The sequence below is a fragment of the Abramis brama genome (assembly GCF_963993115.1).
Source record: "Abramis brama genome assembly, chromosome: 23".
Taxonomy (NCBI): domain Eukaryota; kingdom Metazoa; phylum Chordata; class Actinopteri; order Cypriniformes; family Leuciscidae; genus Abramis; species Abramis brama.
Window position 1 is genome coordinate 29,492,315 of NC_139985.1, and position 23,777 is coordinate 29,516,091.

The 23,777-nt window shown below is 44.0% G+C and overlaps 1 protein-coding gene across 1 annotated transcript in view; it reads right to left on the reverse strand.

The window, feature by feature from the left end:
* Positions 1–1,641: 1,641 nt before the first annotated feature.
* mettl1 (methyltransferase 1, tRNA methylguanosine) overlaps positions 1,642–23,777 on the reverse strand; it is a 37,103-nt gene continuing 14,967 nt past the window's right edge. The window contains exons 4-6 of the mRNA XM_084100536.1: positions 10,942–11,055; positions 2,895–2,996; positions 1,642–1,897 (exon numbers count right to left, since the gene is read on the reverse strand). Of these exons, the coding sequence (XP_083956662.1) occupies positions 1,778–1,897; positions 2,895–2,996; positions 10,942–11,055 (336 nt within the window). The 3' untranslated portion in view covers positions 1,642–1,777. The remainder of the gene's footprint in view (positions 1,898–2,894; positions 2,997–10,941; positions 11,056–23,777) is intronic.

The window sequence follows — 23,777 nt, forward strand, 5'->3', positions numbered from 1 at the left end:
GTGTCTGATTCCATGTGTATGGTCTGATCCTGTGTGTCTCTGATACTGTGTGTGTGTCTGATCCTGTGTGTGTCTGATACTGTGTGTGTGTCTGATCCTGTGTGTCTGATCCTCTGTGTCTGATCCTGTATGTGTGTCTGTTCCTGTGTGTGTCTCTGATCCTGTGTGTCTCTGATACTGTGTGTCTGATCCTGTGTCTGATACTGTGTGTGTGTGTGTGTGTGTGTGTGTGTCTGATCCTGTGTGTGTCTGATCCCGTGTGTGTCTGATCCTGTGTGTGTGTGTCTGATCCTGAGTGTCTGACCCTGTGTGTCTCTGATCCTGTGTGTCTGATCCCGTGTGTGTGTCTGATCCTGTGTGTGTGTCTGATCCTGTGTGTGTCTGATCCCGTGTGTGTGTCTGATCCTGTGTGTGTGTGTCTGTGTCTGATCCTGTTTATGTGTGTCTGATCCTGTGTCTGATACTGTGTGTGTGTCTGATCCTGTGTGTGTCTGATCCTGTGTGTGTGTGTGTCTGATCCTGAGTGTCTGACCCTGTGTGTGTCTCTGATCCTGTGTGTGTCTGATCCCGTGTGTGTGTCTGATCCTGTGTGTGTGTCTGATCCTGTGTGTGTCTGATCCTGTGTGTGTCTGATCCTGTGTGTGTGTGTGTCTGATCCTGTGTGTCTGATCCTGTGTGTGTGTCTGATCCTGTGTGTCTGATCCCGTGTGTGTGTCTGATCCTGTGTGTGTGTGTCTGATCCTGTGTGTCTGATCATGTGTGTATCTGATCCTGTGTGTGTGTCTGATCCTGTGTGTGTCTGATACTGTGTGTGTGTCTGATCCTGTGTGTGTGTGTGTGTGTCTGATCCTGAGTGTCTGACCCTTTGTGTGTCTCTGATCCTGTGTGTCTGATCCCGTGTGTGTCTGATCCTGTGTGTGATCCCGTGTGTGTCTGATCCTGTGTGTGTGTCTGATCCTGTGTGTGTCTGATCCCGTGTGTGTGTCTGATCCTGTGTGTGTGTGTCTGTGTCTGATCCTGTTTATGTGTGTCTGATCCTGTGTGTGTCTGATCCTGTGTGTGTGTGTGTCTGATCCTGAGTGTCTGACCCTGTGTGTGTCTCTGATCCTGTGTGTCTGATCCCGTGTGTATCTGATCCTGTGTGTGTGTCTGATCCTGTGTGTGTCTGATACTGTGTGTGTCTGATACTGTGTGTGTGTCTGATCCTGTGTGTGTCTGATCCTGTGTGTGTCTGATCCTGTGTCTGATACTGTGTGTGTCTGATCCTGTGTTTGTCTGATCCCGTGTGTGTGTCTAATCCTGTGTGTCTCTGATCCTGTGTGTGTCTCTGATCCCGTGTGTGTGTCTCTGATCCTGTGTGTGTGTGTGTGTCTGATCCTGCGTGTGTCTCTGATCCCGTGTGTGTCTGATCCTGCGTGTGTCTGCATTCAAACACAGACTGGCCTTTTCCCTTTTGCTCATGAAGATGAACTTGAGAAACTTTAATCAGTTGTTCCTGGCATTAAGGAGCCACGCAGCGATTGTGGATTTAAATTCACTTGAATAGTCTATGAAAACACTAGAGAAACCTCACATGAAGCTCTCAGAGTCAGAACCATCAGCCAAAGGACGAGCTCATGGACACATGAAACAGAGACACGCTTAATATAATAAACATTTAATATACAGAAAATGTCAAGATCTGTTTTTTCAGATTTAGAAAAAATATTCTACATGCTGGTTTGGGAATCAGTTTCTGTAAATGATCTTCTCCTCCCTCACTTCAGGCCGCAGAGTCTCACGTTGCGGGATCTTCCACTCGGCGGAAAACTGCTAAAAAGTTTTTGCCTCCGTTTCTCTGAACCTTCTTTCCCTCTTCCGTGCACGTGCCCAGGTGACCAATGATGATGTCATCAGCCTGCGACACAATCAGTCCAAACATCAAGTCATTCAACCCAATGAGTACAGACTATTTATTCTGAGGGCTCAAACCATCATTTATGTATTTGAAACACTTTTCACACTGTGCTAAACCCCGGGTTAAGGTCGTGATAAACCCCTTGTTAAGGTCGCGCTAAACCCCGGGTTAAGGTCGTGCTAAACCCCGGATTAAGGTCGTGATAAACCCCGGGTTAAGGTCGTGCTAAACCCCGGGTTAAGGTCGTGATAAACCCCGGGTTAAGGTCCTGCTAAACCCGGGTTAAGGTCGTGCTAAACCCCGGGTTAAGGTCGTGCTAAACCCCGGGTTAAGGTCGTGCTAAACCCCGGATTAAGGTCGTGATAAACCCCGGGTTAAGGTCGTGCTAAACCCCGGGTTAAGGTCGTGATAAACCCCGGGTTAAGGTCCTGCTAAACCCGGGTTAAGGTCGTGCTAAACCCCGGGTTAAGGTCGTGCTAAACCCCGGGTTAAGGTCGTGCTAAACCCCGGGTTAAGGTTGACAAAGAGTGACAGAAAACGCAACTGGCGTGACGAGAGTGTTTTATTCTTACCTTTTATAGTCTGAAAACTCCATTCAGTATAAATGTGAATTTACAGTCAGCGATATAATACATGGATGTGCAACACTAGAGCCTTTATGTAAACAGGTCACGTGATGCGCTCGTCCAATCAGTGACACTGACACCGCAAATATGCTAATCAGGATGACAACCAGGAGTTTGGGGATGTACAGTGAGAAACATCAGTATATGAATAACCAAGATAAATTGATAATGAGCAATGTGAAACGAAGCAGGATAACCTTGCATTAACCCGGGGTTAACATGAGCAGGGTTAACTAGTTCAGATGTTTTTTTTATCAAAAATACTGTCAATAATACACGAGAAAGCATTATAATCAGCCATAATCTTGTGGTTTAATACAATTACTATGTTCAGTATTTCAGGCCTAGAAACAGACAGATGTAAAACATACCAGTTGTTCGTCCGACACTCTGGTGAAGAGAGGATGATCCCTGAAGTGTGTGACGATCCAGTCGTGCACCTCTTCCACATCAGTGTTAGTGTACACTAAACCCTACACAACACACAATACACATCAGTGTTAGTGTACACTAAACCCTACACAACACACATCAGTGTTAGTGTACACTAAACCCTACACAACACACAATACACATCAGTGTTAGTGTACACTAAACCCTACACAACACACATCAGTGTTAGTGTATACTAAACCCTACAACATCAGTGTTAGTGTACACTAAACCCTACACAACACACATCAGTGTTAGTGTACACTAAACCCTACAACATCAGTGTTAGTGTACACTAAACCCTACACAACACACAATACACAGTGTTAGTGTACACTAAACCCTACACAACACACAATACACATCAGTGTTAGTGTACACTAAACCCTACAACACACAATACACATCAGTGTTAGTGTACACTAAACCCATTTTGTGTTCATGTCAAGTCAAGTCATCTTCATTTATACAGTGCTTTATACAATATAGATTGTTCCAAAGCGGCTTTACAGTGATAATAGGAGATCAGTCTATGCGTATTACGAGTTCAGTCTATAGGTATGAGCATTTGAATATATGTGCGTAGGCGTGTAGTCCTTCCCTACAAACCAACCCTCAACAAACTACTTGTCTAGCCTTAAAATTTATAATACAGAATTTTTATTTCTTCCGCGTAGCCACGTGAACCGGAATTATCCCGACAACGCTTTATCTGTAGAGAGGTAAAGGGAAAGAGGCCTTCACAGGGGAGAGACTAGCGATACGTTGTCGTCGTGTCCAGACACAGGTCCTTCATCAGATCTGGAGTGTGTGTGTGTGTGTGTGTGTGTGTGTGTGTGTGTGTGTGTGTGTGTGTGTGTGTGTGTGTGTGTGTGTGTGTCCAGGCGCAGGTCCATCAGATCTGGATCCGGCGGATTCATGGGGAGTGTTCCCGGTTCCGGCTGACCTAATCTATGCAGCCTAACATTGCATTATAGAAGTCTATAATGTGTTATGTGAATGCTAGGCCAAAGAGATGTGTTTTTAATCTAGCTTTGAACTGATCAATGTTCAATGTTAGGAAGACTGTTCCAAAGTTTTGGTGCAAAATAGGAGAAGGATCTACCGCCAGCAGTCGATTTAGATATTCTAGGTATTATCAACTGGCCGGAGTTTTGAGATCGCAATAGACGTGAAGGACTATAATGTGTTAAGAGCTCACTCAAGCACTGCGGAGCTAAACCATTTAGTGCTTTGTTGGTAATCAGCAATATTTTAAAATGTATCCGATGTTTAATAGGGAGCCAGTGCAGTGGCCGACACACCAACATGACGAATGCGCATGCGTCGCGTCTGAACGCGTTGTTGTTGTCTTTGGAGCTCCATCGATTTGATTTATAATTCTTGATTTTTCTCTTTAAACTCACTTACAACGAACATTTTCTACTTTTCCTCACTGAGAAGCACTACTGCTCAAACCTCATAGTCACAACGCGGACTGTTGAGCAGACTTGTCTCAAGCCTATTAGTGATCCAACGCCGGATACTCTTAAAGGTTACTCCTGGGGATCACGGCTGAACGCGTCTTCTCCACACTCACTTACAAACAAACATTTTTTCGCCTATCGTGCGTCTACTCTACACCCGTACCACTAAAAAGACGGATTATATCCAAGACTTCAGTCATAAATTAGTATTAATATTGATAGCATCACTGGTAGCGTCGTTGCTAACTTATTGACCATCTGTTAAAATGGCGAATATATCAGATGTAAGTAGTCTACCTTTTGGTGCAGGTGAGGACACATTTGAGCTGCACGCGGTGCAGTCTGAGCTGGAAGCTGTTGAGAAACAGATCCACGACCTTTTAGTGAGACAAGCCGAGCTGATAGACCGGCGTTTAGCTCTTGAAACATCACGCGCCGATGCACACAAATCAGTGATTAACGTTACTAACCCGCTAACTCCGACCTCGTCTACTCCGTGCGTTTCTCAACATCGGTCCCGAGCGCAGAGGTCGCGATCAGCCATGGTCTCGTTCACTCCGGCTCCAACACGCCACCACGAAGCCTGGATGGTTCCGCAGCGGAAGACGCGAGTCAGGTCTAGACCAAGAAGACTCTCTCCGACCCTCCCGGTTTTCGAGATATCCACCCAAAACCGCTTCTCCCCTCTTCGCGAAACTGAACGCGATGCTGTGATCATCGGCGATTCCATCGTTCGGCACGTACACGTAGCGCTACGTTAGGTAAAAGTAAGGTGCACAGTCACTGCTTTCCTGCTGCTCGTGTTTCTGAAATTGCTGCTCACGTTCCCGAGATTCTGAACGGTGACGAGCGCGTCGGAACTGTGGTCCTGCACGCGGGAGTGAACGACATCAGGCTGCGCCAGACGAAGGTTCTGAAGAAAGACTTCAGGAATCTGATCGATACGGTACGCAGCACATCGCCTGAAACAACGATTATTGTGTCAGGACCGCTTCCCACGTACCAACTAGGTCATGAAAAGTTTAGTAGATTATTCACGCTAAATGAATGGTTAATGTCATGGTGCAATGAGCACAAACTGCTCTTTGTAAATAATTGGAATCTGTTTTGGGAGCGTCCTAGGCTTTTCCGTGCTGATGGCTTACACCCAAGCAGATTCGGAGCGGATCTTCTGTCGGATAACATCTCCAAAATGTTAAATACCTTTTGACTAGTAACCAAAAGTCCAAATCATAGTCTTTGCTGCACCAATTTAACTGATATAAATTCTAGTGTAGAACATTGCATAGAAACTGTGTCTATTCCTCGTTTAGTGAGATCAAATAATAAATTTACTGCAGGATCTAGGAAAAATCTAATTGTTATTAAAACAGAAAATGTTGCTATTAGTAAACAAAAACAATTTCTAAAGCTAGGTCTTCTAAACATTAGATCACTCACACCTAAGGCAGTTATTGTAAATGAAATAGTCACAGATAATAGCTTCGATGTACTTTGCCTTACTGAAACATGGCTTAAACCAAATGATTATTTCGGCCTAAATGAGTCTACCCCAGCAGGATACTCCTATAAGCATGAGCCCCGTCTGATTGGTCATGGCGGCGGTGTTGCAACAATCTATAGAGATATTCTCAATGTTAGTCAGAAAACGGGTTATAAGTTTATTTAGTTTAAAGTACTTGTACTAAATGTTACGCTCTTAGATGTTAGAAAAACTTCCCTATTATCTCTAGCCTTGGCTACCGTATATAGACCGCCTGGGCCTTACGCTGATTTCCTAAAAGAGTTTGCAGATTTTCTCTCAGACCTATTAGTTAATGTAGATAAAGCATTAATTGTTGGAGATTTTAACATACACGTAGATAATCCAAATGATGCGTTAGGGGCTGCGTTTACAGATTTATTAAACTCCTTTGGGGTCAAGCAAAACGTTACCGGACCAACTCATCGTTTTAATCATACACTCGATTTAATTATATCACATGGAACCGATCCAACCGATATAGATATCATTCCACAAAGTGATGATGTCACTGACCATTACATGGTAACTTGCATATTACGTACTCCTGTAATATATCATGCTGCGCCGCGTTATCGATCAGGCAGAACAATCCTTCCATCCACCTTAGATAATTTTTCAAATTGCTTATCTGATCTGTCTCAGCTGCTCAATGAACCCAAACAAACAGATGAACTAGAGGAATTAACTAGCACTATGAGCACCATTCTCTCTGGAACATTGGATATTGTTGCACCCATTAGATTAAAAAAGGTCAGAGAGAAAAGTAAAGCACCATGGTACAACAATACTACGCATGTTCTAAAGAGAGAAACCCGTAATTTAGAGCGTAAATGGAAACAAACTTATTTAGATGTCTTTAGAATCAAGTGGTGAAAAGTGGTGAAAAAGATCAAGAAAATATGATCATATAACACCAATTTTATCATCACTACATTGGTTACCTATAAAGTTCCGTATTAATTACAAGGTATTGCTACTGACTTATAAAGCCCTAAACGGCTTAGCTCCAGTCAATTTAACGGATCTTCTATCGCCCTATAATCCATCGCGCTCTTTAAGATCACTAAATTCGAGGCTTTTGGTCATACCTAGGATATCCAGATCCACCAAAGGAGGGAGAGCATTTTCACATTTAGCTCCAAAACTCTGGAATAGTCTTCCTGATACTGTTCGTTGCTCAGACTCGCTCTCCCAGTTTAAAACTAGATTAAAGACGCATCTCTTCAGCCAGGCATTCATATAATACTTTTAATCTTACAGTTAAATCCAACCTCTAGTTCATAAACGCCAGACGAGAACTGGCCCCCGACTGAGCCTGGGTTCTCCCAAGGTTTTTTTTTTCTCAATTAGGTCACCTGATGGAGTTTTTCGGTTCCTTGCCACTGTTGCCTTTGGCTTGCTCAGTTGGGGATATTTGGGATATTTAATTTAATTAATCAATCAATCAACAATACTATTGATCAGCATTACCAAACGTGGACATTTTCCACTAGAAACAAGCATTGATGTATTATTTTAATTTAATACTGTGAAGCTGCTTTGATACAATCTGTATTGTGAAAAGCGCTATATAAATAAACTTGACTTGACTTGACTTGTTGACAGAACCGGGCTAATATGGTCATACTTCCTGGTTCTGGTAAGAACTCGAGCTGCTGCGTTTTGGACCAGCTGTAGTTTGTTTATTAAGCGTGCAGGACAACCACCCAGTAGAGCATTACAATAATCTAGCCTTGAGGTCATGAACGCATGTAGTTCATTACACAGTGTGTTGAAGTGTATTTTCTCAGTTACTGATGCTCGAACACAGTTTTATGAAGTATTGTAGCCTAATTGTCCTTGCATGCACATTGTCATTAAGGAAATTATATTTTATTTAAGAACAATTGTTTGAAAAGTTAATGCACTTTAAAAAGTGAATGTCATTTAATTTCAATAAAAGATGCAATGCTTGATTTGGTTTATATCTGTTTATTGCGCTCGCTTGCACCCTCTTGTGGGTGTAGGAGACAATACAGTACTTTTTTCCTCTAACGTTAAGTATTGCCTTCAGAATTCAAATGTAATTTGCTAATATTTAAGAAAGAATTTCTAATTTAGCTTTTCAGCCATTTTGACAGACCTAACGCACGTGCCATCGCAATGACATCCTGATGCCACGTGTCTTTACAGGATTTTTACGGGATGTGTGTGAACGCACTCACGGATTCCGGAAAATCACTGGCAGTGTGAATGAACCAAAATCAAACGATCCTGGGACACATTATCCATTTATTTTCTGGAATCTCTGTGTGAAAGGGGCTTTAGTGTACATCAAAACCCTACAACACACAATACACATCAGTGTTAGTGTACACTAAACCCTACACAACACACAATACACACTGACATTGACACACTGAGAGTGTGTGGCGAACATCTGAGAGTGTGTGTGTCGAACACCTGAGTGTGTCGAACACCTGAGACCGTGTGTGTCGAACACCTGAGTGTGTGTGACGAACACCTGAGAGTGTGTGTCGAACACCTGAGTGTGTCGAACACCTGAGTGTGTGTGACGAACACCTGAGTGTGTGTGACGAACACCTGAGAGTGTGTGTCGAACACCTGAGTGTGTCGAACACCTGAGTGTGTCGAACACCCAAGAGTGTGTGTGCCGAACACCCAAGAGAGTGTGTGTCGAACACCTGAGAGTGTGTCGAACACCTGAGAGTGTGTGTCGAACACCTGAGAGTGTGTGTCGAACACCTGAGTGTGTGTGTCGAACACCTGAGTGTGTGTGTCGAACACCTGAGTGTGTGTGTCGAACACCTGAGAGTGTGTGTCGAACACCTGAGTGTGTGTGTCGAACACCTGAGTGTGTCGAACACCTGAGTGTGTCGAACACCTGAGTGTGTCGAACACCTGAGTGTGTCGAACACCTGAGAGTGTGTGTGCCGAACACCTGAGAGTGTGTGTCGAACACCTGAGAGTGTGTGTCGAACACCTGAGTGTGTCGAACACCTGAGTGTGTGTGTCGAACACCTGAGAGTGTGTGTCGAACACCTGAGAGTGTGTGTCGAACACCTGAGAGTGTGTGTCGAACACCTGAGAGTGTGTGTCGAACACCTGAGTGTGTCGAACACCCGAGAGTGTGTGTGCCGAACACCCGAGAGTGTGTGTCGAACACCCGAGAGTGTGTGTCGAACACCTGAGAGTGTGTGTCGAACACCTGAGAGTGTGTCGAACACCTGAGAGTGTGTGTCGAACACCTGAGTGTGTGTCGAACACCTGAGAGTGTGTGTCGAACACCTGAGTGTATCGAACACCTGAGAGTGTGTGTCGAACACCTGAGTGTGTGTGTGACAAACACCTGAGAGTGTGTGACGAACTCCTGAGAGTGTGTGTCGAACACCTGAGTGTGTCGAACACCTGAGAGTGTGTGTGTCGAACACCTGAGTGTGTGTGTGTCGAACATCTGAGAGTGTGTCGAACACCTGAGAGTGTGTGTGTCGAACACCTGAGAGTGTGTGTGTCGAACACCTGAGAGTGTGTCGAACATCTGAGAGTGTGTCGAACATCTGAGAGTGTGTGTCGAACACCTGAGAGTGTGTGTGTCGAACACCTGAGAGTGTGTGTGTCGAACACCTGAGTGTGTGTGTGTCGAACACCTGAGAGTGTGTGTGTCGAACACCTGAGAGTGTGTGTCGAACACCTGAGAGTGTGTCGAACATCTGAGAGTGTGTGTGTCGAACACCTGAGAGTGTGTGTGTCGAACACCTGAGAGTGTGTGTGTCGAACACCTGAGAGTGTGTGTGTCGAACACCTGAGAGTGTGTGTGTCGAACACCAGAGAATGTCGAACACCAGAGAATGTGTGTGTCGAACACCTGAGAGTGTGTGTTGAACACCAGAGAGTGTGTGTGTCGAACACCTGAGAGAGTGTGTGTTGAACACCAGAGAGTGTGTGTTGAACACCAGAGAATGTGTGTGTCGAACACCTGAGAGTGTGTTTGTTGAACACCAGAGAGTGTGTGTTGAACACCAGAGAATGTGTGTGTCGAACACCTGAGAGTGTGTGTTGAACACCAGAGAGTGTGTGTTGAACACCAGAGAATGTGTGTGTCACACACACCTCCACATCTCCAGTCCAGCACAGTTTGCATGGAGATCAATGCAGTGGTCTTGCCTTACACACTTTGAACTGTCCCAGATTCCCCTGACAGAGCGAGTCGAAACAGCAAACATTGGTCTTATCGCATGTCATTGGCGTTTACTCTTTAGACAGTGCAGATAGAATAATCGGAAGATAAGATTCTCAGAAGTATCAAAGGGACTTCAGTAGCCGTTCACTCTCACTAACCCTGCCTGGAATGAAGAAGCGTTTACATGAATCTCTAATGTTATTTCACTGCTTTAGTTGAGCTGTATCATCAGACCCTCATCTAACCTTCGTCCTCACATCTTCACTGTAGACAAATCTACATATTCACTCCTTAAGGCGGGTTCTCTCTTTCTACAGCCTTTCCAGACGTTTCCTCGCCTCCAGCAGGGAACACACACACACACACACACACACACAGTGGTTCCACATGAGTGCTGAATGTGCAGTCACTCTGTATTAATAACCCACATTCACAAATACAAGCCTGCCATTGTTCTGCTTTCATCTACCTCCCTCAGTGCTGTCACACACACACACACTCACACACACACACACACACACACATATATATAGAGATAATATGCCAAGACTGACAGAATTTCAGAGCCATGTTTTCTCTAATTCCATATCAATAACATTAAGGTAAAGCTAATAAATAAAGAGAGTCGCTCTCGAAGTAGATTTCCACATCAAAAGAAGTAAATCTGTACGGCGTCTCCTAAAGCTGGAAGCGTTCGGGCCTTCAGGTCATCTTGAAGGATTAGAACTGGTGATAAATGTGCTAGCAATTAAACCCCTTGCACTGAACAGCATTGGTTTGTTTTGCACGGCTCATAAAGAGTAAAGCGCTCTTACCCCGACCCGGAGTGTGTACGCGTACTCCGCCAGTAGCGTTGGGCTAATGATGCGCCACTTGTGTTTGGTTTTCTTGAAGTGTGGATCCGGAAAGAGAAAGAACATCTTACTGAGCTGCAAAAAAACAGAAACAAAAGAAAGCATAAGGTTACCTGTGATTTGTGGAACTGTACAGTATCTGTTAGGGAAGATAGTTGCTCTACTCTTACTATTTTTACCAAATCTTTTTATGGCAGTAATAGTTAGAGTAATATATAATTCCGCAACTTTGAAAGTTCCTTAAAACTACCATCTTGTCATAATTTAAATGGTTAAAGTCAAGAAATCTTGGCTACAGCGCTGTGCTCGAGAAGAAACTGTGATGGAGCCTTTTGTCACATTAAATTAGCTTGTTGCTGTAGAAGAAGTCACAAATGAATAAGCTGAACTACTGCAACTCTTCAGCCGCTCACAGCGCCACCTTGTGCTCTGGAGGAGGAAATGCTCAAACTCTGAAACGTTATGATCTCCGACTGAGTCCTATAGATAGCTGTCTTCTACGTGGTGTTAATTTTGTCAGCTACTTTTTAATTTAGCCTTAGTCCTGTGTCAAATGTCATTTTTAGCTTTTGTCATATTTAGTCAATCTATCCTGGTTTTTGTTTAGTCAAGTCTCAGGGGCTGTTTACACAATACCGGTTTCAACTAAAAACTGAAGATTTTTTATGCGTGTTGGCTGTTCATTTCAAACTTTTGAAAACTGGTTTCAAAATGCAAGTTGGATGGAGATGGATAGGTCTATAATAATATTTATTTTTAATTAAGCAAAAGCACGTAATTAAGAAATGATGATATTATCATATTGCTTATTATTGCGCGTGATGTTGCCTATAGACATTTTTACCCATAAAATAAAATAAAATAAAATAAAATAAAATAAAATAAAATAAAATGTTAAATTCCTGTAAAGTGAATTTCCCGTAAAAATTTCCGTGCGCCAGAATAATCAAAGCTTTACTGGCATGACTGTTGGGCATCTATACACTATATTGCCAAAAGTATTGGGACATCCCTAACCCTAACCCAAACCATTGAGTTCAGGTGTTCCAATAACTTCCATGGCCATTGGCCACAGTTGTGTAAATCAAGCACTAGGCACGCAGACGCTTCTACAAACATCTGTGAAAGAATGGGTCGCTCTCAGGAGCTCAGTGAATTAAAATGTCCTCACTACTAAATTTTCCACAGTCAGCTTTTAGTGGTATTATAAAAAAGTGGAAGCAATTGGGAACAACAGCAAGTCAGCCACGCAGTGATAGGCTACACAAAATCCCAGAGCAGGTCAGCGCATACTGAGGCTCACAGTGCACAGAAGTCGCCAACTTTCTGCAATCAATAGCTACAGACCTCCAAACTTCTGTGGCCTTCAGATTAACAGTGCATAGAGCTTCATGGAATGGTGGTGTAAAGCATGGGATGCAGAGGCGTAAGGCGTGGGATGCAGTGGCGTAAAGCGTGGGATGCAGTGGAGTAAAGCGTGGGGTGCAGTGGCGTAAAGCGTGGGGTGCAGTGGCGTAAAGCGTGGGATGCAGTGGCGTAAAGCGCGGGATGCAGTGGCGTAAAGCGCGGGATGCAGTGGCGTAAAGCGTGGGATGCAGTGGCGTAAAGCGTGGGGTGCAGTTGCGTAAAGCGTGGGGTGCAGTGGCGTAAAGCGTGGGGTGCAGTGGCGTAAAGCGTGGGGTGCAGAGGCGTAAGGCGTGGGATGCAGTGGTGTAAAGCATGGGATGCAGTGGCGTAAGGCGTGGGATGCAGTGGAGTAAAGCGTGGGATGCAGTGGCGTAAAGCGTGGGATGCAGTGGAGTAAAGCGTGGGATGCAGTGGCGTAAGGCGTGGGATGCAGTGGAGTAAAGCGTGGGATGCAGTGGCATAAAGCGTGGGATGCAGTGGAGTAAGGCGTGGGGTGCAGTGGCGTAAAGCGTGGGGTGCAGTGGCGTAAAGCGTGGGATGCAGTGGAGTAAAGCGTGGGGTGCAGTGGAGTAAAGCGTGGGATGCAGTGGCGTAAAGCGTGGGATGCAGTGGCGTAAAGCGTGGGATGCAGTGGCGTAAGGCGTGGGATGCAGTGGCGTAAAGCGTGGGATGCAGTGGAGTAAAGCGTGGGGTGCAGTGGCGTAAAGCGTGGGGTGCAGTGGCGTAAAGCGTGGGATGCAGTGGCGTAAAGCGCGGGATGCAGTGGCGTAAAGCGCGGGATGCAGTGGCGTAAAGCGTGGGATGCAGTGGCGTAAAGCGTGGGGTGCAGTTGCGTAAAGCGTGGGGTGCAGTGGCGTAAAGCGTGGGGTGCAGTGGCGTAAAGCGTGGGGTGCAGTGGAGTAAAGCGTGGGGTGCAGTGGAGTAAAGCGTGGGATGCAGTGGCGTAAAGCGTGGGGTGCAGTGGCGTAAAGCGTGGGGTGCAGTGGCGTAAAGCGTGGGATGCAGTGGAGTAAAGCGTGAGGTGCAGTGGCGTAAAGCGTGGGATGCAGTGGCGTAAAGCGTGGGATGCAGTGGAGTAAAGCGTGGGGTGCAGTGGAGTAAAGCGTGGGATGCAGTGGCGTAAAGCGTGGGATGCAGTGGCGTAAAGCGTGGGATGCAGTGGCGTAAGGCGTGGGATGCAGTGGCGTAAAGCGTGGGATGCAGTGGAGTAAAGCGTGGGGTGCAGTGGCGTAAAGCGCGGGGTGCAGTGGCGTAAAGCGCGGGATGCAGTGGCGTAAAGCGTGGGATGCAGTGGCGTAAAGCGTGGGGTGCAGTTGCGTAAAGCGTGGGGTGCAGTGGCGTAAAGCGTGGGGTGCAGTGGCGTAAAGCGTGGGGTGCAGTGGAGTAAAGCGTGGGGTGCAGTGGAGTAAAGCGTGGGGTGCAGTGGCGTAAAGCGTGGGGTGCAGTGGCGTAAAGCGTGGGGTGCAGTGGAGTAAAGCGTGGGGTGCAGTGGCGTAAAGCGTGGGGTGCAGTGGAGTAAAGCGTGGGGTGCAGTGGCGTAAAGCGTGGGGTGCAGTGGAGTAAAGCGTGGGGTGCAGTGGCGTAAGGCGTGGGGTGCAGTGGCGTAAGGCGTGGGGTGCAGTGGTGTAAAGCGTGAGGTGCAGTGGCGTAAGGCGTGGGGTGCAGTGGCGTAAAGCGTGGGGTGCAGTGGCATAAAGCGTGGGGTGCAGTGGAGTAAAGCGTGGGGTGCAGTGGCGTAAGGCGTGGGGTGCAGTGGAGTAAAGCGTGGGGTGCAGTGGAGTAAGGCGTGGGGTGCAGTGGCGTAAGGCGTGGGGTGCAGTGGAGTAAAGCGTGGGGTGCAGTGGAGTAAAGCGTGGGGTGCAGTGGAGTAAAGCGTGGGGTGCAGTGGCGTAAAGCGTGGGGTGCAGTGGCGTAAGGCGTGGGGTGCAGTGGTGTAAAGCGTGAGGTGCAGTGGCGTAAAGCGTGGGGTGCAGTGGAGAAAAGCGTGGGGTGCAGTGGCGTAAAGCGTGGGGTGCAGTGGCGTAAAGCGTGGGGTGCAGTGGCGTAAAGCGTGGGGTGCAGTGGCGTAAAGCGTGGGGTGCAGTGGAGTAAAGCGTGGGGTGCAGTGGCGTAAAGCGTGGGGTGCAGTGGCGTAAAGCGTGGGGTGCAGTGGCGTAAAGCGTGGGGTGCAGTGGCGTAAAGCGTGGGGTGCAGTGGCGTAAAGCGTGGGGTGCAGTGGAGTAAAGCGTGGGGTGCAGTGGCGTAAAGCGTGGGGTGCAGTGGCGTAAAGCGTGGGGTGCAGTGGCGTACAGCGTGGGGTGCAGTGGCGTAAAGCGTGGGGTGCAGTGGCGTAAAGCGTGGGGTGCAGTGGCGTAAAGCGTGGGGTGCAGTGGCGTAAAGCGTGGGGTGCAGTGGCGTAAAGCGCGGGGTGCAGTGGCGTAAAGCGTGGGGTGCAGTGGCGTAAAGCGTGGGGTGCAGTGGCGTACAGCGTGGGGTGCAGTGGCGTAAAGCGTGGGGTGCAGTGGCGTAAAGCGTGGGGTGCAGTGGCGTAAAGCGTGGGGTGCAGTGGCGTAAAGCGTGGGGTGCAGTGGCGTAAAGCGTGGGGTGCAGTGGCGTACAGCGTGGGGTGCAGTGGCGTAAAGCGTGGGGTGCAGTGGCGTAAAGCGTGGGGTGCAGTGGCGTAAAGCGTGGGGTGCAGTGGCGTAAAGCGCGGGATGCAGTGGCGATCTCTCCTCATAGATCTCTCCTCAGTGACGGAGGGCAGAATGAGTTCATGAATCTGAGCCGCCGTCAGCGTTTCTGCACGTTACCGTCTGGAATTCCCCCTTCATGAGCTTTTTTTTTTACACCAGGACCACCTCACACTGCCATCGCACAGTCATTCCCTTCTCATCAGCGGCTAATACTGCAATATGTCTGCACACTAGCTTTTATTGGACAAATAAATGAAGACAGAGAAACTGGGATAATTACTGGGATCAGCAGGCCTCAGGCTCTCTTCACCAGCTGGAAAACACACCACTTTAATTAAGGCTTTATTAAAAGAAAGCAAAAAGACGGCGCTGTAAATAGACCGTGTTCATTTTGGGGTTTCATGCCAAAAGCCCTCCAGAGCTGAAACATCATTTCAGTCTGATGCGGTTCATGCTCTTGTCATGTTCAGGTGTGCTGACGGTGTTATTCACATCCCGAAACCAATGAATCCAATGTAAAATTCTTAAGTAGAAAGACTGAAATGTTTTCTTGTAAAGGCACCGACTGACGGCAACAGACACCGTCGGTTTTGTCAGATCCGTGTATTGTGTTTTCGCCGACTGAACATGTTGAATGTGTGTTTGAAGTGACGTACAGCAGTGTGTGTTTGTTGCCGCAGGAACAACTGGCCTAAAGATATACTTAAATAATCTTCTATTTATTTACAACTTAGCTATTTTATATATAAAGATATAAACTTAGCATTTTCTACTACATTTCATTTCATTTATTATACAGGAAAATTTAAAAGCAACAATTTAGTTACAATAAACGGGCCTGACTCAGTTTAAAAACTGGTTTACAGCAGGTTCCTGTTCTGCAGCAACATAAAACAATGATCACAATTTCAGCACATTTATACAGGACATTATTATTGACTAGACAGATACAAACAAATAAAACATTAAATACGGAAAAACAAGACTAAAAACAATACATGAACAATCAGTGTGTGCAAGTATGACTATCAAGAAGAAACAGTTTATATGACTTTTTGAAATATGTGATGGATGATAATGTTCGAATGTGATAGGGAATGTCATTCCAAATTTTAGTATAAATATAGAAAAAGGATTTCTGACTGTAGTTGTTTTTGTATGGGGGAACTGGAACGAGTGCCTGTGAGACTGACCTAGTGAAACGTAGTGGTCTCACATTGTGTGTCGGAAGAAGAACTATAAGTGCTGGTGAAGAGCTATTTTGAATCTGAAAATAAAATGCAATAGCATGACTGTTTACGTAGTTCTGGTAAGTCAAAGCATTTGTGCATGTGAGCGCACTACAATGATGAGACCACCTTGGAAGCTTACTGTGGATCTTAAGTGCTCGGTAGTATAGTCGTGCTATTGGTTCAGTAATGTCTTTAGTGGTTAGCGACCAGATTGGAAGACAGTAGGACATTGTTGAGAACACAATGGCATGTAGGTAGGTTTCAGAAACCGAAAAGGAAAGATATGATCTAATCTTGTTAAACACAGAGTTTCTGATTCAACTTTTTTGTTAATTTAGAAATGTGTTCCCGATATGTAAGATGTGAATCAAGTAGCACACCAAGGTAGTTGTAGGTCTTTTTATTACTGCAAAAGTAATAAAATCAGTAAAAGAAAGACTTTTTCTGGGTGAATGAAAATACATACATTCAGTTTTCTTTACATTGATGGTCAGATGGTTCTTTTACAACCAATCATGTAAGAGGTGAAGATCAGATGATAGTTTGGAATTTATGACATTAGGATTTGCATCAGAGAGAAAAATCACAGTATCATCAGCGTACAGTAAGCATTTTGAGTGTTTACACACTCGAGGGAAATCATTGATGTATAAAAGAAAAAGTAAGGGTCCAAGAATGCTGCCTTGTGGAACACCCATGTCACAAACTAAAGGTTGGGATATGGCATAATTAATTTTGACTGTCTGCAACCTGTTCGTCAAATAAGAAGAGAGCATTTCTATCACAGATGGAGACAGTTCAAATGAGTGAAGTTTGTTTAGCAAGATCTGGTGGTTCACTGTGTCGAAGGCTTTACGGAAATCAATAAAAATAGCTCCAGTTCAGTGAAGAGTAATAACGCCGACATGGTTGATCTCTTAGCACGAAAACCGCGTTGACAGTCACTGAGCCAGTTATTAGTTTCAAGGTAAAAACTTAGCTGGTTATGCAAGACTTTTTCCAGCAACTTAGACATTGCTGGAAGTATTGCAATAGGTCTGTAATTTGAAACAAGGGTGTGATCATCAGATTTAAAAATTGGAGTAATTTGTTCTGTTTTCCAGCTAGTAGGAAAGACAGAAAGACTAGTAAATACAAAGAAATACAAAGACTGGTTAAATGCAGAAAGAGAGGTATGAGGCTATCAGCATGAGTCTTTAAAAATAAGGTATTTAAACCATAAATATCACGGGCATGAGAATTTTTTAGCAGGTGTAATATTTGTATCACCTACATGACTACTTAAGGCTAGAAATAGATGGCACAAAGCATTTTAAGGAACTGAACATATCATTTAACAAGTGTTAACAGAACATGCATGAACGGAGTAGATGCTTACTGAGAAGCTGGAGATGCCAGACGAGAGTCAGAAGTATTGGGCTGTTCAACAAGAAGAGATGCTCACTTAAAGTCCCTGTAATACCACTCTACTACAGTACTGACGTCTGCACAGGTGTTTTAGTCCTTTACCATCTATTCATTTACTCAAACACACTCTGTCCATCACAAAAGCAGGAATTCCACATATAAGAGCATCAGGGTGTTGGATGAGAGTGAGATTTACATCAGAATCAGAATCAGCTCAAACTGGAGACAGAAATGCCAAATAAGAGAGTACTATCCAAACTAAAGAAAAGGAAAAATCCTAGTTTTAATGCATGTGAAAAGGTCTGTAAAATGCAATCTTTGTTTTCACATGATTTGACAAAAGTTAATTAAGAAAGATTAGAAGCCGTAAACGTTTCATAAAGAGCTGGTTTGGGGTCTGTCAAGTTTCAGTGCCTCTTTTGAGCCCTAACTTCAAATGCTGGTGTCCTGAAGGAGTTTCGCTGGGTTTTAAGATGCTGGCAGAGGATGGGAACAAACCTTCTCTCTCGCTGAACGATACAGCTTTACTTCCCTGATCTACAAGTCCAGACAGTCCTCTCTGCACTAGACATTATAAAACATTTTCTGCTTCAGTATTGGGTCCTTGAAGTATACGAGTCTATGCCTTAGAGTGTGTTTATGGATTATTCCTGTTCCAGAGTTGAAACAGACCACCGTACAGAAGACAAGCTGAGGCAGAGCGAGATCATGAGAACGTCTTCAGGGACTCGATCTGAGTCTGAGTCGATCCTGAGTCGTTCTGTAGGTACAGGGATTTAGTCAGATGATGTCCATTATAAATCAGGACTTCAGCTTGTATTTAGTGTCTCATTTAGTGATGCAGTCTGTAGTTTCTCTGTCTGTGATAAAAGCATTGGGTAGATGAGCTTTTGCTTTTGAAAAGCCACAAGCAAAAGAACGCAAAAAGTTTAATATAATGCTTCAACACATCGCCATTGATTCAAAGAGCTGATGAGGTAATAAAACACTTCAGAGAAATTGAGAACTTTTCTACTTTCCAGTGTGACAGTTTTAATCAGGAGGGCTCGATGTAAACTAACAGCTGCTGTGACCCAGCAACTATGATTACAGTTATTCTTCATCTGAATCCGCTAACAATTAAAGGGGACATATCATGCCAAATGCACTTTTTTAGCCCTTAAATGCATTTTGTTGTATATTTGGAGTGTTTAGAAGTACAGAAAATATGAAATTATTCTCTTCAGGTGCTTCGTTGATATCTTTATATTCTGTTTTGGTCATATTTTTCAACCTGTTCCGATTTTTCTGTTCTCTATGACGTTTTCTGAACTATTACGTCACAGTATTTGCAGCAGAACTGCCAAATAAGGACATTGACTTCCGGCCCAACACTTCGAGCAATCCGCCATTTTTATTTCTCGCTGCAATTTTGTAGTCCAAGCTAAAGGATGCAGAAGTTACGAGAGGGTAAGTTAAAATGTTCGGTTGTTGGATGTAGTAACCCACACGCTTCATTACACCGTCTAATGTAGATGAACTGCCGCGCTTGTGACAGGACGCATGTTTAACTGAAAGAACGAGCAGAGAGAGAGACCCGGTCGCGCACGCGCACTCTCTCGGAGCCAAGCGAAAGTGTAAACAAGACATCACCGTCTCCAAACTAGACGCTGTCTTGCTCTCTCTCCCTCGCACATATTAATCAAAATAAATCGACACGGTGGTAAAAGGTCGGAAGACCAAAGTTTCATGTGTAAATACAGTACACACCATTGCGATACATCCATATGAAGACGTTGTTCTACAGGTTCGTCATCTTCATTTTCATCTCGCTCCTGCTCCGACTCTGGCTCGAACATGTAAGGCTGGCTGGACAAGTCTTCCGTTGTTGACATTTTGTTAATAACGTGTGTGAATAAAAAGTTTCTGTGCCGCTAGATAATCGTATCTCTGCTATCAAACTACAAAGATGGCCGAACGGGGTGGAGTTGAACCGAGTGTGGGCGGGGTATGAAGTGTCTCAATTGTATTTAAAGAGGCCGCACCAAAACGAGTTGCTCTCAGACGCACATCAGAAAAGGGGTAGAAAAGGGGCCTGTGGAGCTATAATAATGAGGAATTCAGACCCAAGCATTGCAGTTCCGCTTTATATAGACTACAAATGTATGATTTATATGTAAAAAGGAACAATTTAAAAGCATGATATGTCTCCTTTAATGCTACATCGCGTACAATAGAAGTCCCATTTCATTGGCTAGGCGCTAACCAATAAAACGGCTCCTTTGAACACCCCCGCTCCCGCTCCCGCCCCCCTCTCTCTCTCGCCGCCACTGAGTTTCAAGTGCACAAGTTAGTTTTGCACCTAATATATCGCGAAAAGAGTAGCAAAAGTCAAAGCGCAAAATTTGAAATAGCAGGGACAGATTTGAGAAGTTGCAAGTGCCTAATTGAGGTTGCACTGCTAATGTGAATGTAAGATTAAATGCAATTATATATTACAAGTTTGTGTCTGTCATTGTATTTCTGTGAATGGCATTTTACACATTTGTGACGACTTGTCTGCAGCTTCAAATTCAGAATACAGGTTTGTGACTATTGTCTGCGAGTGCAAATTTCAACATTCAACTTCAGATTTTTATTTTACAGGTTTTGACATTGGAGCTGTGAGTGTAAAAGCTCACGTATAAGAACGAATATTTATTGTACAAGTTCTCAAATTCACATCTACGTGCTCTCGAGTTTTGCTACTCTTTTACCTTCATACAGTTGCTACTCTGCGCTTAAAGAAGATTAAAGAAAATAGTCCAACGCTGTGGTACAATGAGCACACTGAGAGCAGCCAGAAAAATGGAAAAAGGAGAGCTCGATTGCATACAGAGAGACCTTAAAAGCTGCTAGATCTGCTTATTTATCAACCCTATTAGAAGAAAATAAACATAATCCTAGGTCTTTATTTGAAACAGTGGCTAAACTAACGAAAAATAAAGCTTCAAGCCCAGAAGTTTCCAAGCAACACAGCAGTAATGACTTTATGAACTTCTTCACTTATAAGATAATATCAGGGAGAAAATTTTAACTATGCAACCGTCTACTACAGTATCGCATGAGGGAGTGCATTGTAGTCATTTCTTTTTGGAAAGAAATGATATCTGCGAGGATTTCCAGTCAGGATTTAGACCGTACCATAGTACCGAGAGCTACTAAAATACTAGTTACTACATACTACAAAATCTGTTACAGGTCCCGGGCAGTCGGGAGGACTGTAAGCAGTTTAAAAACTTAACAATAAATGAGAGAGAGACAATAGTTAGTGGTTGCTTAAAGGTCCTCTTTGTTGTCTGAGGATCAACATTGTACTTCAGAGTCATTAAGACACTTTGAATCACAGGATTCATAAATACATTGAAATACATATAACATATAGATACTTAAATCAAATCACAATAAATAAGTAAATAAATAAATAAAGAAACCTTAACCATATGTACAGACATGCTCTAGCCTAATTCACACAACTGGCTGAACTCGTAAGTATACACAAATATATATGTATATGATATATATATGACATTAAAACATGTAAATAAACATTTGATATGAAAATTAATGAATTTAATAGCTAACCTTAACAATAAATGAGAGAGAGACAATAGTTAGTGGTTGCTTAAAGGTCCTCTTTGTTGTCTGAGGATGCACCACAATCGTCACGGCAACTCCACTCTCTCAACTGTCAACCAGAATTCGGAAGATGCAGCTGAGCTGCCCAATGTAAACTCACTACAGTAATAAAACTTATATATATACAAGTAAACTGAAATAGACATAGGTAATAAAAGAAAGAAAGAAATATATACAAACAATCCAATATCCCTGTGACCCAACTAAATTCAGGGTGGTCACACTCTTCCCCACAAAGAAACTAATGCTTCCAAATATTCTTTAAACAACCGTATTACTTGTTGATTCCTTTAGTATCATAGTATTTTAGTATTTTATACTACATAGTATAGCTCTCATTAGAGTCACAAATGATTTGCTCTTATTATCCGATCGTGTTTGTATCTCTCTTATTAGTGTTACTCGATCTCAGTGCTGCATTGACACCATTGACCACAACATTCTTTTAAATAGTCTCGAAAATTATGTTGGCATTAGTGGAATTGCACTAGCATGGTTTTAATCATACTTATCTGACCGTTATCAGTTTGTAGCAGTAAATGAAGAGATGTCTTATCGATCACAAGTTCAGTATGGCGTACCACAAGGCTCAGTACTAGGACCGCTGCTGTTCACTCTGTACATGCTACCCTTGGGAGATATCATTAGGAAACATGGCATTAGCTTTCACTGTTATGCCGACGATACTCAGCTCTATATTTCTTCACGCCCTGACGAAACTTACCAATTCACAAAATTAACGGAATGCACAGCTGATATAATAAACTGGATGACTAGTAATTTCCTACTATTAAATTCTGAAAAAACAGAGATTCTAATTATTGGACAAAAAACTTCCTCACGTAATAATCTAGAATACTGTCTAACACTTGATGGCTGCTTTGTTAAGTCTTCGTCGTCAGTTAGGAACCTGAGTGTGCTCTTTGATACCAATCTTTCTTTTGAAAGTCACGTGTCTAGTATATGTAAAACCGCATTCTTAAAAATATATCTAAATGACCTCATATGCTCTCAATGACAAATGCGGAACAATTAGTTCATGCGTTCATGACCTCAAGGCTAGACTACTGTAATGCTCTACTGGGTGGTTGCCCTGCATGCTTAATAAACAAACTACAGCTGGTCCAAAACGCAGCAGCTCGAGTTCTTACCAGAACCAGGAAGTATGACCATATTAGCCCAGTTCTGTCAACACTGCATTGGCTCCCTATTAAACATTGTATAAATTGTAAAATATTGCTGATTACTTACAAAGCACTAAATGGTTTAGCACCACAACACTTGAGTGAGCTCTTAACACATTATAGTCCTTCACGTCTATTGCGATCTCAAAATTCCATCTAGTTGATAATACCTAGAATATCTAAATCGACTGCTGGCGGCAGATCCTTCTCCTATTTAGCACCAAAACTTTGGAACAGTCTTCCTAACATTGTCCGGGAAGCAGACACACTCTGTCAGATCAAAGCTAGACTAAAGACACATCTCTTTGACTTAGCATACACATAACACATTATAGACTTCTATAATCCAATGTTAGGCTGCATAGTTTAGGTCAGCCGGAACCGGGAACAATCCCCATAAATCCTGATGTACTCGTTACATCATAAGAAGAATGGCGTCTACGCTAATATTAGTCTCTCTGTTTATCCCGAGGTTTACCGCAGTCCGCCGGATCCAGGCCGTATCCAGATCTGATGAAGGACCTTCGCCTGGACACACTCACACACACTCACACACACACACTCACACACACACACTCACACACACACACCAGATCTGATGAAGGACCTGCGCCTGGACGCGATGACAGCACAGTCCTGAAGTGTCACTAGTCTCTCCCCTGTGAAGGCCTCCTTCCCTTTACCTCTCTACAGATAAACGTTGTCAAAATAGATCCGGTTCGCGTGGCTACACGGAAGCGATAAATAATTCTGTATTATAAATTTTAAGGCCAGACAAGTAATTTGTTAAGGGTTGGTTTGCAAAGAAGGACAATCTGTTTGAAACAATCTATATCGTTAAAAGCGCTATATAAATGAAGGTGTAAAGCCGTGCATTTCAACCCGAGCCCGACGGGCCCCGACTTGTTTACGTCCCTAGGGCCTGTTTTAGGCTTATCCTTTTTTATATTTTAGACATTAATTAAAAGAAAATATGAGAAATTGACGATGGAAAAACAAACATAGAAAGACATTTTATAATCTATCACATACTTTATAACACTGCGGGCTACGCAGCAAAGAAGAGAGCGCTGGCCGAGTTCGAGGAAGAGTGGGAAACATTGTGGATCAGGAGGAGGAAAACGATGAAGTACAGCATTACATGGGCCAGCTTTAACGGGTCGGACACGGGTCGGGTTAGGCTTAGATCTGACCTCTGACCTGTGCAGGGCTTTATGAAGGTGACTTGACTTGATGCG